Below are 14,116 nucleotides of genomic sequence, written 5' to 3'. Positions count from 1 at the left end.
AATGGATAAATAACTGCTTTAAAACACATTTTAGCCTGTTAAACCATTGCCAACTCAATTACTTTTCAAGACCCACATGGTCCAACAAATTATTTTATGCCCCCCAAAAAAATAAAAAATATAAAAAATACAGCAGATGAATATTAGCCACTGCCATCAGCTGATGTCATCCTATTGGCTGATAGGCCGGTTGCAGCCAACAAGCTGAATATTGGCTAATGTCAGTGTTAGGCCAGTATGTATGTGCATCTTTATCAAAAGGCAACCACTGAATACATTAAAGTTATTTCTTCCATCCTCAGGCATACAAGGAGCAGGAGCTGCTCCGTCTGGTCTACTTCGGTGGTGTGGAACCCTCGCTGCGTAAAGAGGTGTGGCCTTTCCTCCTGGGTCATTACACTTTTGGAATGGCAGAGACTGAGAGGAAAGAGGTTTGTTTTGTTTTGTTTTCCTCTATGACTTTTGTTTTGCTTCAGAGAAATTCTCCTTTTGAATCACTGAGAAACGAAGTTCCTCACCTTTTACCGCAGGTGGATAAACAAATCCGAGTGTGCTATCAGCAGACCATGAGTGAGTGGCTGGGCTGTGAGGAGATCGTCCGTCAGCGAGAGAAAGAGCAGCACGCTGTCGCACTGGCAAAGTGCTCGTCTGGGGCGAGCATGGACAGTTCCACTCAGAGGATGATCCATCATGATTCTACAGTGAGCAATGAGGTACGCCGCAACACATACACAAAGGCTAATGACAGCGAAACGTTCACTCACAGGTACAAGGCCTGATATTGTTTGGTAGTAAAAGGATTAAAATCATGTCATACCGTTGCTCGTAGAGATGAGGAATTAGCACACCAGATGTCATACCGTACATCTTAAGTTCTTTACAAAGATCATTTGGAGCATCACCTGTGCCAAGAACTAACTGTGGCTGCTGCTTTGGTTTGGACTGCTCTCTTGGTGCAATGAGCAGAACACATAAAGACATGTATTAAGTAAAATATGATTGTACATTTTTCTCTTAAATGCAGTCCCAGTCCTCCACGAGCTCAGACAGGCAGAGTCTGGCTCGCCTGCAGAGTGATTCCAGCAGCAGCACTCAGGTATAAAAAAAAACTCATCCCGTTACAACCTGCAAAACAACTAAATATGACATATATGAGTATTCAAAATGCTAATATCTTGATCTTTTATGTCACAAATCTAATTATATAACTCAAGTAATGCATGAAATCTTGACATTTTGATCCATTACTCCTCATTGCTGCATTCTCTCTCCTGTTAGTTCTTTACATCCTTCCATGCATCCTCCCATCCCTTTCCCTGGAGTAGTCTGCTTCCCTTTGGCTTGTTCTTTCAGGTGTTTGAATCTGTAGAGGAGGTGGATCAGATTGAGTTGGAAACCAAGAACGAAGAGGCCAAACAGATGCCCAAGATGCCCAATGGAGCTCTGCAGAACGAGACAAGCTCCCCTGACTCCGGACATCCTTCCTCCCGAAACTTCTCCATCACCTCTGGCCTGTCGGATGGCTCCTTCAGCACAGAGGACAGCTCTGCACCTGACGCAACCCAGAGATGTGTCGCTGTGCCTCAAGCATCACAGAGCTCTGTCAAAGCCGTAGGGGGAGAGAGTGAAGCTCTGACAGAGAGAATGGACACCCAGGTGATAGGTGAAGAGCAAGATAGAGGGGAGGAAGAGGAAAAAGCACTTGATGGTACCAAGACTGCAAAAAAGACAAAGACTGATGTGAAAGATGAGAACTTGGACAAAAAAGAGACAAGTTTCCCCACTGAAACACAAGAAAGTACTCGGTCAGAAACTGTTCAAATAGAGGGAACCAGTTTTGAAGATAAAAGCCTTGATACAAAATTGAAAGAAATTAAACCTTCACAGTCACTGGAACCAGGAAAAGAAGTGCCCGATGAGAATACCATGACAGTAACAGCAACGGCCACACAATTCAAAGGAGAAGACGTTGAAGAAAATCGTCAAAAAGAAGTGGCGGTTGTTATTGAACATGCTTCCAAACTTGAAGAAACAAATGTGAAAAAGATTAAAGAAATAGATAAATCGAAGAGTACAGAGGTTTTGCAGACGCAAGAGAAAGACAAAATATTCAAAGGCCCAGAGGCTCCTGAAGTGGAGAAGAATCTTGTTCTCTCCGCAGACACAACAGCGTCTGAAACAAGAGGAGCCTGCTGCTCCTCTCAGACGGAAAAGACTCAGGTCATGACCGAGTCCGACGAGTCTCCCTCAGCCATAGAGATGGAGGAGATCCCCAAAGCCAAAGTTTCCATGGTGCCTTGGAGCAGGAAGGGACATTGTGAAACCTTGTCCTCCGTTGAGGACACGGCCCTTCACATGGAGCTCAGGCAGAAGGAGGGAAAGCTCAGTCCTGAGGGCACCGAGTCCAACCCGTCGGAGCCGGAGATGGACAGCCTTTACCCTCCATTTGACTCCACGTCTGAAAACACAAAGACCGAAGTGGCCTCTGGAGAATCGTCTGGGAGCGCTTACTCTGTATGCATGAAGGTTTTAAAAGATTAAATATGTTTGTGGTAGCGCTTCTTAAACTGGGTCACGACCCCCCGAGAAGGCAAATATTGGTAAAAGATTTTGGGGTGGAGGGTTGGGAACTTTTCCTGTCTTCTGAAGGGGGCATGTGATAAAAAGTTTGAGAATCGTTAATTCATCTTCCGTGGGATCAGCTTTATTATGAGTTTGTTATTACTTTTATTTGTTTCAGCAAGAACTTTTAGACTTGTATACACTCAATCTGCACCGTATTGACAAGGACGTCCAGCGCTGTGACAGGAACTACTGGTACTTCACTCCCGCCAACCTGGAGAAGCTGCGCAACATTATGTGCAGGTAAAACACTGACACCTGCAGGGACATAATGGAATAATGAGATTAAAATCTGTTCACGATTGTTTGATATATAATAATACTTAAACTCCTAAATGCAGTTTGTTCATTTTGTTGCGTATTTTGTTTTGTTTAGTTGAGCAAATTAGACACTCAGTGTCAGAAATCTGAATGGGAGTTTGGTGATGGTCAGTCTCCATTTAAAAAAACCAAAACAGACAATAAAGTCATAATGTATGAAACAATGGACCTTCTTCGGTTTTAGTTTAAATGCCCAATGCAGGTTAAGTTTGGTCTTTGTTTTCAAAAATATTTCTTTCACTCATATTCTTAGATCTCTTTTTCCCTTTCAGTCTTGGATTAAACGAAGGTGTCATTGTTTGGCCCCCTAGTGCATTAACTAGGATCCTACTGGTCCAGATGCATATTTACAAGTATGAGCAGCGTGCTCATTAGCTGTAATTTTAGACTTCAAACATAGTTGCCTTGATAATTGCTGAATAGATAGTGGAAAGGATATGTGGAAACGCCTCTAAATTTGGAGATGGTTGATGCTCCACTCTCTTGGTTGAATGTATACAGCTATATCTGGAAGCACCTTGACATCGGATATGTACAGGGAATGTGTGACCTGCTGGCTCCACTTCTAGTCATTTTGGATGACGGTGAGTCAACTATTGTAGTCGCTATTTACTTCCCTGGTTCTCTGACATTTGGTGTATTTTTACAGTTATTGATGGAACAACGGAGGAGAGTTGGTGCGCTCACTTTCTCACTCCAGCTCTGTCCTCCTTTCAGAGGCGCTGGCTTTCAGCTGTTTCACTGAACTCATGAAGAGAATGAATCAAAATTTTCCTCACGGAGGGGCGATGGATACTCACTTTGCAAACATGCGTTCTCTCATCCAGGTAACAAAGCACCCGTTTTACACATGCCGTAAATCCGTTGATTACCTACTCGCACTACCTTTTCTCTTTTTTTGTCCTTAATCTCCCCTGATCTGCTCTCGGTAAAGATCCTGGATTCTGAGCTGTTTGAGCTTATGCACCAAAACGGAGACTACACCCACTTCTACTTCTGCTACCGCTGGTTTCTCCTAGACTTCAAGCGAGGTAGTGATGGCAAAGTGTTACGGTGTTCGTGCATTTTGGGGTGAGGTTTGCTTTTCAGCTCTGTTTGTGACTGAGATATCAAATCACTCGGAAACACGTGCAGTCATTAAAACCTTCATTTGCATTTTTAGAAATCATTTTGCTGGAGTTTGGGGTCACAGCATAAACTAACACTACAATTCAGCATGCTTTATACTTAGGGTTTAACCGTTGATGATCTCAGTACAGCCACGTTCTCTGTGGACTTCCTCTCATAGATTTCAACATATCTGCTTTCCCTCCCGACCGGACACCTGCTTCCTCACTTATCTCTCTTCACTGATAGCTCCACAGACTCTCCTCCCACCCAAATTCTTGAGCACTGATACCGTTTTAACTTTGAGATGTTTACGTTTAAAGTTGGTAGCAAAATTCACATACACACAGGGGGCAGGCTGACAAGCAGACAGAAACTTTGCCAACTCAAAAGGGTTCAAGAACCTGAAACTCAACAGGCAGACTCACCATGCTGCTGAGATCAAGTCAAAGAAAAAGCTCCAAAACATCCCTTCGGCCTAATCATTAAGCACACGCAGCTGCTCGAGTGTGTGCATTTATGAGGACTTTAAATGTTTTTTATAAAGGAGGACCATTCTAACAAAAGGAGGTGCTTTGAATTAACGAGAAAAACATGAAAAAAGAAAGCCACGCCTCCAGTATGCGTTTGAGGCATCAATTTATTCCACATCTACCAGTCACTCTGTTTGTGGCATTTATACATTTTAATAAACCAACTGATATCAGGAAAGCCATGGACACGATAAATCCAATGCAGATGTTTCCCTTCAAAAACAAATAACTGTACAGTTACACATTCAATATCAACCAATCAGCAGTCATGCTGTCGCTCACACATAAATGTAATTTCTTCCCTTCATCATCCATGGATGGCTTGTGTACATTTTGTACAAACTTTGTAGTTTTACCCATTTTGAAATAAACTATGGGCAGTGTCCTGCTGCAAAGTCTGCAACTATTTGGTCTCTCAGAAAGGGCACAAAATGACATTGAAAATGCTTGACGATCTGACGGTGGGACATCCCTGAGCCCTTAGCAGGATTGCAGCAAAGTCAGTGAGTGTGAAGATCAGGAAGCAAACCGAGGAGGAGTTGACTGGCAAGCTTAAATGAGAAGTTTTTTTTTTTTTTTTAACTTGGACCTTATTTCTGGCATGAAATACGTAGAAAACTCCCATAAGCCCCCCGATAGCCCCAATAACAACAATACGGCAGCTATGAGCTAACAGTGCAATGGTACACGTTCATTCATTTATTTGTCTTAAAGTATTGGTGAAATAAAGACAGCTAATGCCTTATTTAGAGGCTGCATTGTCTATGCCCCGTTCACTCCCGTTATATGGATATATGCGGATGTTGGCCTGACACCAACAACCTCGCCAAACTTCTGTTTCTTCGTGTTCCAGAGTTGGTGTATGATGACGTGTTTGCAGTCTGGGAAACCATCTGGGCAGCCAAGTACGTCTCCTCAAGTCACTTTGTCCTCTTCATAGCCCTGGCACTGGTGGAAATGTACAGGGACATCATCCTGGAGAACAACATGGACTTCACAGACATCATTAAGTTCTTCAATGGTAAAACACAGCACTTTCCAGGAGATGTTCACTCACACAGTGTTGCCCAATAACATTTGTCACGAAAAATGAAGATGCTTTGGAAAAGAACTCAACTTGAATTAATCAAGAATTTAACAGAGTTTCTCTTTCTAAACTATCTCTTGTAGCTCTATTAGCCAATTAATCTGGATAAAGGTCTCTTGGAATTTACGTGAGGACATTTTGTCCATGTTTGGTATGAGGTTATTACGCACAAGGTGTTATTGTTAGTCCACACAGAAACTGATTTCTTGCTTTCTAGACGTGCTTAACTGCATATTCTTCAAATGGCTCCAAATAACATGTAGATTTAAGAGTTATCGCTGCAGGACAGGTATTCAGTATTTTTCTAGCAGTTTCTCTATCAGCATTGATGATAACTTTTATTAGCTCAGTTGTTTTTCCAGACAGGGAAGCAGCCATCCATGAGCACAAAAGTCATTTTCAAATCTTAAAAAAAGTCTGAGATGATCTTTAGGCTGAGGTTATAAATTAGAGAACTAGAACTATGTGGAGGCACAATACTAAATGGGTACAGTACCACTGATTTTAATGCTTTGGAACCTGAAGTAGTGTCCAGCAAACATAATTGGTTGTGAAATTACAGTGTGTTCAGTAAGCACTGCTGTCGCTTCAGTGGTGGCTGAAAAGCTTAATGAAAGCCATCTCTTATCAGCGGGAACATCATTTGGACCTGAGAATTTTGGTGATGTTTGAATTTATCAACCCATTCCACCCAGAACAAAATCACACATTTTTTAAGAGGCTGCCAACATTGGCACATTGACTAAATCCTGCCTTTGTGGTGTTTTCGTCTCTGCTGCGTGGGGGTTGTAGCTGAGAATCTTCAGGACAGATTCTGTAACAATGGTGGCATTGTACCATTTGCTCTCTGTGCTCTCTCAGTTTTAATCAGGCTGAAGGGAGACGTCGGGAGTATTTCGATATCTCCCTCCGGCCTTGTGTTGAGGACAAGAATAATCATTGTATTTCAAAACTCACTCAAGTGTCTCTTATCTGTAGAGCTCAAGGTTATTTTACAGTTTAGCAGCAGGTACCAGCTATGATATCTTTTCTTCACCGTGAGTGTTCCAGCGTAAATTCACTTTTAATTGTTTTTCAGTTAAACAGGTTTTGATAGGATGAGTTTTGATAGTTGAGCACAATGAGTCACTGTTATTGTCTCTGTTTAACCAAACAAACCTCAAGGATTCGATGTACCCACACATACTTTTTAATTAAACCCTGGTTTGCTCTGTTATAATGTGCTCAAAAAAAAAACCTCTTGCAGGCACTGTTGCTAATTAGTTTTTACTTTTGAACTTACAGGACTCCGTCAGTTCAGTCAGACATGCGATTGCTTTAACTCTTTCTAGCGGTTAAAAACATTCAACTTGACTGTCTCTTGCCTTTCAGAAATGGCCGAGCGCCACAACATCAAGCAGATTTTGACCGTGGCCAGGGATCTGGTGTGCAAGGTGCAGATGCTGATCGAGAACAAGTGAATGTGCCGTTTGCCCTGTTTTCCTTCTTAGTAAAGCGTGAAAGGCTGTAGCAGCACAAGACTGAAATACACACGACCACACACACACACACACACACACACACACACACAGACACACTACAGAAAGCCTTCACAATCACAGTTTGCTGCTATGAGCCTTATTGACTGTATCCTCTGTGTTATTTGTTCTGTCAGCAGGTATATCGAAATATCAAGCTTAATATTTGTTGTATGCTTAAGTGAAAGCAGGTGTGACTAAGAAACTCTTGATTTCTTAACGATTTTCTTAAAAATCCCTCAAGTGTCAATGTTAATCCGAATGCACTTTGAGAAAAAGAAGTTCTAGTTGCACATTTCAAGCCAAAAACCCCAAATCTGAATTCAGCCAGAGACTATATTTATGGGATAGTAGTTTATATGAATTATTTTGATAGCCAACAAGTTTAAGAAAATAAATATATCAATAAGTTATCCCTTAATGAATGTCTGCACATTTTTTTTTAATATTGTTTACTTACAAAAAAAATCTAATTAATTTTCACACACTAATTCAGAAGACTGGCTGGTAGCCTGATATGTAACCTAAACTGTTCTGTTGAGCATGCAAACTTCAGAATGATTTAGCTTTTAGCACCATTTAATTGATTTAATACAGTGTTTTCATTGTTATTGAACTGACTTGTCTGCCAATTGTCTAATTATGTATGAATTGTTGTGTCCTTAGAGGAAAGATTTGTTCAAATAACGAATACATCACATTTTATTTATCATAACCTAATATTTGAGTGGCTAATGGATGTCTGGGCAGATTTATATATATATATATGTATATATATATATATACATATATATATATGTAAAACAAGCCTAATTTGATCATCCTTGTGAGCTGTTTTGCATTATCCAGTGAACCTCTGTATATTTTAGAAAGTGTCGGGTTTATTCATTTTGATTATTGCATTTTCTTGTATTGTCTGGTGGCTGCTTGCTAAATCAGATTTTGATTATTGGATTATAAATGATGATCAAATGGGCAGATCAGATGAGGCAGTTGCAACATTTTTTGGTGACCAAATGAGACGTTCTTCAGATTCTTTGGTACAACGGTGGCTTAAACCGAGAGATGGAAAAGGAAAGGTACAGTAAGACACGTTTTCAGTGTGAACTGCCAATGATCTGATGTTGTGAGGTGAACTATTTTGATGTTTCGGCAGATATTGGTCAGGCTTTCACCCTTGGTCCAAGTTACCGACACTTGTGCCAGTCATTCATAGCCTAAAACTCCAGTCAGTAGTTCGAGTGTTGTTTCACGAATATGGCATTCAACATAAGTGTTTCTTTGTGAATGGTAACTGCTGTCATAAAGCCTATTTTTAATTCATTGTAACCTGTATATGCCAAAGTATTTATGTATTTAATAATTTGTTTATTTATTTATTTATTCATTATTTTTCTCATTCAGATGCTGCTTTGTTTGTAAAGCTGATATTTTTATTTTGTGGCCAGCTCTAAATGTGTGCTTTCAATTTACCAGATTATATACTCGTAGTTCATATATCTATATGTTGAATGGTATATGTTCTTGTTATGAAAAATAAAAATGGAATCAATATTTTTCCAAAACATAGTGTAACGTGCGTTTTACTATTTTTAGTCAAACTGATACTAAAGAATGAGGAATAAACCATAAATGTAGAAGGTTGGTAAACATAAGCATGTACATTAATTTACAAAAGAAAGCTAGTTTTCATTTCCGCACCTGCCTGGGGTTTTCTTTTTTCCTTTCTCTGAACTGATATTAATCAATTAATTATCTAAATTAATATAATACAGCTATATTTTTGTGTTTGCAATACATTTGGTATTGATATTTATGTTATGATTCACTTTGATAACTTTGCTCACACACTTACTTATTTCATGTGGTTAGCACTATCAAGTCAAAAAGGTCATTTGTAATATACAGTAGATTAGATCAGATTTCCCTTTATTGTCCCACAATGGGGAAATTCCCATTGTTACAGCAGCAAGAAAGATCATTAGCCCAGGAGAAAGATAAGATAAAGAAAAACAATAGAAACACACAACAGCAGATAGTAGTAGCAGTAGTTGTACATGGGCTATTGAATTGCACAGTGTAATAGTGGTTATTGCACATTTTATCTTATTTCACAGTATCTGACTGATTGTTAAGCAGTCTGACAATCAGAAAGGAAGGACCTACGATATCTCTCCTTCACACACTTGGTGTGAAGGCCTCTGTCACTGAAGGAGCTGCTTAGTGCACTGATGGTGTCCTGCATTGGGTGGGAGAAATACGTTCGATGCACACAATATATAATGTAAGCTGTATGAGAAATTAGATTCTTGTCAACAGAGTTAGATTTGACTGGGAATAAGCAAGAATTTTAATCTTTAAAAAAAAATGTTGCGCCCGAACAGGGACTTGAACCCTGGACCCTCAGATTAAAAGTCTGATGCTCTACCGACTGAGCTATCCGGGCAGTCGGACTGAGTACCACAGTCTGTCTTCCTTGTGGTTTCTTGGTCTCCCCCTCATAATCAAAATAGGGTAAGATATAAAAAAAAACATGTATCTAGACATGTATTTTACATGTTGATAAGTTTTTTAAACGTTGTTTACCACACGCCTGTGTCAACGGAGCAGTCATACAGTGTTATGTAACATGTCAAAAATATGACAACAGAGCTCAAAATTCAAGACACTCTCCCCATATTTAATCAGCAAACGCACACAGCGTGAGTGTTGTGACATGTCAACAAACAAGGAAGTAAATGGAGTCCTCCGCCCTCTCGCTTCCTCTCGGCCCCATAGACATAATATATCTATGCTCGGCCCCTCTCGGCCCCTCTCGGCCCGCCTCCTCCAGCTCCTCCTCCCTCAGTAGCCTACGTTAGCTGCTAAATCCATGAGAAGCTAGTTTAGCTAAGAGTTGACCTTTGTGGTAAAAAGACGGAAAGCTTGTGATTTTTTTATGCAACAAAGCTGGCTAGTTAAACGTGTCAAAGATGTCAGCGTTTTGTCTCGCTGTCTCCCGCACGCGCCGTCGCGCGCCACTGAGAGTACTACGGCCTTCATTAGACTTGTTGACAAACGACATATGCTCGGTAACAAACGTGGGGACCCGTCACCGCAGAGGTAGCATTAGCTGCCTGCAAAAGCACACCTCCAATGTAACTTGTGCGTTCAGTTCTCAGCCACATAATCCTAAGGTGAGATAAATATCTATCCGTGCGCAACATGTCAGTAGCCAGTACACATCAGTAACTTATCATAACTGGGTTATTTTCTACAGGTCCCAAAGTTTGCAACATGGGAACCAGTACCAGAGAACCAGCTTCCTCCGGTAATGTCCTAATAACTGGATATATGGAAACACAGTACAGTACTCAAGTGATGAGTTGTAGTCTTGAAATCAGTGATATATGTTGGACAATTCACACCTGCTGATGATCAATCAGACAAGTGCATCTGACTAGCTTACTTCATTTGGAAGCGGTACGTTTTGCCCACACCCTTTCTGCATTTTGGCTCGGTTTCGTTCAATAAAGAATTCGGTGTAATATGTCGCGTACTGTTGGTTTTCTGAGGCTTTACTTCATTATGACCAGATAAATCCCCTGATCAATTAAAAACCTTAGCATTGCATGAGGGTGTACTTTCTTTTCTCTCAAACCAGTTTCAAAGGTTCACAAAGAAACAAAAAGAAGAATTTGGTATGAAATGCATCAGATTGAGGTTGAGTAATGAGCGCGTTTTCTTTTCCATTTGACCGTGACTCTCCAGACATTTCTTGGCAATAAATATAGAAAAAATAAATGTTTGGGGGGTTTTTTTCTTCACAAAAATGTCACATATGCTTTTGATTTGTTGTGAAATTCCAAGCGATAATGGGGGAACCTGTCACTCATGGATTTCTAAACAACACACCTTTGACCTCACAGCCGACCAAAATCCCTGCTGACCTGGTGGACAAGCTGGAGCGACTGACCTTGGTTGATTTCCGCACCAAGCAGGGACTGGACTGTTTGGAGAAGGCCATACGGTTTGCGGACCAGCTTCACGTTGTTGACACGTCGGGGGTTGAACCGATGGATTCGGTTCTGGAGGACAGGTACTCTGCAGATGGTTATTAGAACAAATTGACCTAATAAGAAGTGAATAGTATAAAGCTTTTTGTTGATCTGTTCAGGGCTCTGTACCTGAGGGAAGACACAGCGATGGAAGGCGGTTGTGCTGAGCAGCTGCTTCAGCTCTCAAAAAACACGGTTGAAGAGTATTTTGTTGCGCCGCCAGGTAAAGAAACACCCGAGTGTGATCTTTGTCTACGTAATAAATGAATGAAAGATTTTAGTGCACGTTTTTTCGTCCTGTTTTGATTTGTAACTGCAGAATCATTGCAAACACCTCTTTTCTTTCCACAGGAAATATTCCTCTACCTAAAAGGGAGGAGAGGACTGCAATGCTGAAGCACTCGGAGTTTTGATGTTTTACAATGTGTAATTAATATTTATTGACGTGTTTTTGTATTAGAAGAGTGTAAATGTCTATAATGATCTACAGTATGTATCAAAAGCGTCGGTTGGGACTTTGGACTGTATTGTTCAGGGTTCAGCCATAGAAACCATCAAAAGCTTCCACGTCCTTTTATGGAGTTTCAGTTTCATTTGCGTTTCAGTATCATTTACACAAAAGTGAGTCAGCACTGTGTTGACAACAGGTATGAGGTGTCAGGGTGATGGAAGTACAATGTTCAAACATGTATCTCTACTTATGCTCTGTTGTACTTTAACTCCATTTCCTCTGTTACCTTTGCTGAATGCATGCGGTGAGCATTCCTACTACAGGGATGCTCTAAAGTACTCTCTGAAATAAAGATGAGAAAAAGGAACTCATTTGCCTATTATGGATTTTTTTCTGTCTCGTTTGCTCTCATAAATCCCCTCTTGACCCTACATTTAGTCTTTGTAGGTGCTACACCAACGTAAAGATTTAACACGACCATAAAGGTTTAAGCCATGAGGGAAACTGTAACGGAGACCATGTGTTTTGATGGTTTTATCTACTTTTTTGTCGATGACGTCTCTGTACTTGGGTTGGATTTTATATTTAGGTATGTATGTAGTGTATGTTAATACATCTCATGACCTCCCAGCTGCATTACAGTGTGTATTTAAAATCAGCCCATATTTGAAAACGTGTCATTAGTTCACACTTTGCAGTTCATCCAGCGAATATCTTACACTATATGTCAAAGTCAATTTATTTGTTACATTCTTTTGACACTGAATGCTGAATGTACAATATCCATTCAATTTGCATTGGAATTCAGTTGTGTATCTAAGGGTTTTAAATTTAGGGGGTATTTACCTTTATTTACTTGATCCAAAGACACTCAAATGAACTATTGAAACTTCGAAGAAATTTCCCTCAAACCTAATTACCTACGGTTTTTCGCTCTTTATGGTCTCTACAGTAGTTTGCCAAAGTATTCGTACCCCTTGCCGTTTTTTCTTATTTCTCGCGTTGCAATCTGTGACTTAAATGGATTGATTTGGGGGATTTTATGTAATGGACCTAGATAAGATACTTCAAATTAGTGGCATATACATATATTTACTCCTTGAAACCCCAAAGGGAAATCTGGTGCTACCAGTCACTTTCAGAACTCACAAAATTTACAAAGTTAGATGAGGTCCACCTGCCTGTGATGGACTGGCGGCCTGTCCAGGGTGTACCCGGCCTCTCGCCCATTGACCGCTGGGATAGGCTCCAGCCCCCCCGCGACCCGACCAACGGATTCAGCGGAATAGAAAATGGATGGATGGATGGATGAGGTCCACCTGTGTGCAGTCTACCTGTCACACCGTCCCAGTATATGTACACCTGTTCTGAAAGGCCCCAGAGTCTGCAACACCACTTATTAAGAGTCCCCATCAAGCAAGTAGCACCATAAAGGCCGAGGAGCTTTCCAAACAGGTCAGGGACAAAGTCACAGAGTCCAAATCTGTATTGGGTTGTGAAAGATCATCTCTATACTTTGAACAGAGCACCATTAAAACTATCATCACAAAATTAAAAGAATATAGCCCTACATCAAACCTGCCAATATATAACTGATATAACACCGAAACTCACAGACCAGGTAAAGATGGCGTTAATCAGAAAGGCAACAAGGAGACCAAAGTTTACCCTGAAGGAGCTGGAGAGCTCCACAGAGGACTTATAGAAGAGTGGCTAGAAAAAACCATTGCTTAGAGAAAAGTTCACCTAAAAGCATGTGGGAGACACACATCAAACACATAATATGGAAGCAGGTCCTCTGGTCAGATGAGACTAAAACTGAACATTTTGACCATCAAGGCATAGTTCTGTCTGGTGCAAACCTAGCACCTCCCATCAACCCAAAACACCACCCCTACAGAGAGGCTAGGGGGTAACATCATGGGATGGACCTTAAACACACCGCTAAAGCTTGCAGGGGAGTTCAACTGTGTTGGATCAGTTCTATCCAGCCGAGAATCTGTAGCACGACCTAAAGACTGCTGTACACCAGCTCAACCCGTGCAGCTGGAAGGAGCTGGAGCAGTTTGGCTTTGAAGAATGGGGAAAAATCCCTTATGGCAAACAGACCCTAAGAGACTAACAGCTGTGAATGCTGCAAAAGCTGATTCCACAAAGTACTGATTTTACTGCTTTTTTAATTTTATTTCTTTATTTCCTGTTTGCTTTACAATTGCAAATATTTTGTGTGCTCAAAGTTGTTGGCGTGAAGTGTAAATCTAATAATAGATCCATTTTAATTCCAGGTTGTGAGGCAACAGAAAAACAGGAAAAACACTGCCACTGTACACCTCTTCCCTCTTTGAGATGTGTTTATTGCATGTTAACATCTAAGAACAGCTAAGGATAAGCTCCTCTTTCTCCTCTGTTTAGTTTCAGTGTAAAACAGAAGTTTGGTCACA

The 14,116-nt window shown here is 40.7% G+C and overlaps 2 protein-coding genes and 1 non-coding gene across 4 annotated transcripts in view; 2 read left to right on the top strand and 1 right to left on the bottom strand.

The window, feature by feature from the left end:
* Positions 1 to 8,752, top strand: part of sgsm1a (small G protein signaling modulator 1a) — a 34,273-nt gene extending 25,521 nt beyond the window's left edge. For both annotated transcript variants that reach the window (XM_075468005.1, XM_075468004.1), the window contains 10 exons: positions 303 to 431; positions 531 to 713; positions 1,025 to 1,096; positions 1,354 to 2,514; positions 2,741 to 2,865; positions 3,445 to 3,527; positions 3,661 to 3,770; positions 3,878 to 3,974; positions 5,437 to 5,604; positions 7,042 to 8,752. In XM_075468005.1, the coding sequence (XP_075324120.1) occupies positions 303 to 431; positions 531 to 713; positions 1,025 to 1,096; positions 1,354 to 2,514; positions 2,741 to 2,865; positions 3,445 to 3,527; positions 3,661 to 3,770; positions 3,878 to 3,974; positions 5,437 to 5,604; positions 7,042 to 7,130 (2,217 nt within the window). In that variant the 3' untranslated portion in view covers positions 7,131 to 8,752. The remainder of the gene's footprint in view (positions 1 to 302; positions 432 to 530; positions 714 to 1,024; positions 1,097 to 1,353; positions 2,515 to 2,740; positions 2,866 to 3,444; positions 3,528 to 3,660; positions 3,771 to 3,877; positions 3,975 to 5,436; positions 5,605 to 7,041) is intronic.
* Positions 8,753 to 9,560: 808 nt separating this feature from the next.
* On the bottom strand, positions 9,561 to 9,633 carry trnak-uuu (transfer RNA lysine (anticodon UUU)). Its single transcript has one exon. It is a non-coding gene; the product is annotated as a tRNA-Lys (tRNA).
* Positions 9,634 to 9,991: 358 nt separating this feature from the next.
* On the top strand, positions 9,992 to 12,042 carry gatc (glutamyl-tRNA amidotransferase subunit C). Its single transcript, XM_075469050.1, has 5 exons — positions 9,992 to 10,363; positions 10,447 to 10,497; positions 11,096 to 11,265; positions 11,344 to 11,447; positions 11,576 to 12,042. The coding sequence occupies exons 1-5, from the start codon at positions 10,160 to 10,162 to the stop codon at positions 11,635 to 11,637; spliced, it is 591 nt and encodes a 196-aa protein (XP_075325165.1). The 5' UTR covers positions 9,992 to 10,159; the 3' UTR covers positions 11,638 to 12,042.
* The last annotated feature ends 2,074 nt before the right edge of the window (positions 12,043 to 14,116 follow it).

This window comes from Odontesthes bonariensis, chromosome 6 (assembly GCF_027942865.1).
Source record: "Odontesthes bonariensis isolate fOdoBon6 chromosome 6, fOdoBon6.hap1, whole genome shotgun sequence".
Taxonomy (NCBI): domain Eukaryota; kingdom Metazoa; phylum Chordata; class Actinopteri; order Atheriniformes; family Atherinopsidae; genus Odontesthes; species Odontesthes bonariensis.
The sequence above is the reverse complement of the archived record's forward strand: the minus strand, read 5'-3'. Positions and strand labels throughout refer to the sequence as shown.

What these genes read in the sequence shown, in the direction of transcription:
- gatc (XM_075469050.1), top strand. Translation starts at nt 10,160, where the DNA reads ATGTCAGCGTTTTGTCTCGCTGTCTCCCGCACGCGCCGTCGCGCGCCA. An exon ending in CAGAGAACCAGCTTCCTCCG is followed by an intron (nt 10,498 to 11,095) that starts GTAATGTCCTAA and finishes TTGACCTCACAG; the next exon opens with CCGACCAAAATCCCTGCTGA. An exon ending in GTATTTTGTTGCGCCGCCAG is followed by an intron (nt 11,448 to 11,575) that starts GTAAAGAAACAC and finishes TTCTTTCCACAG; the next exon opens with GAAATATTCCTCTACCTAAA.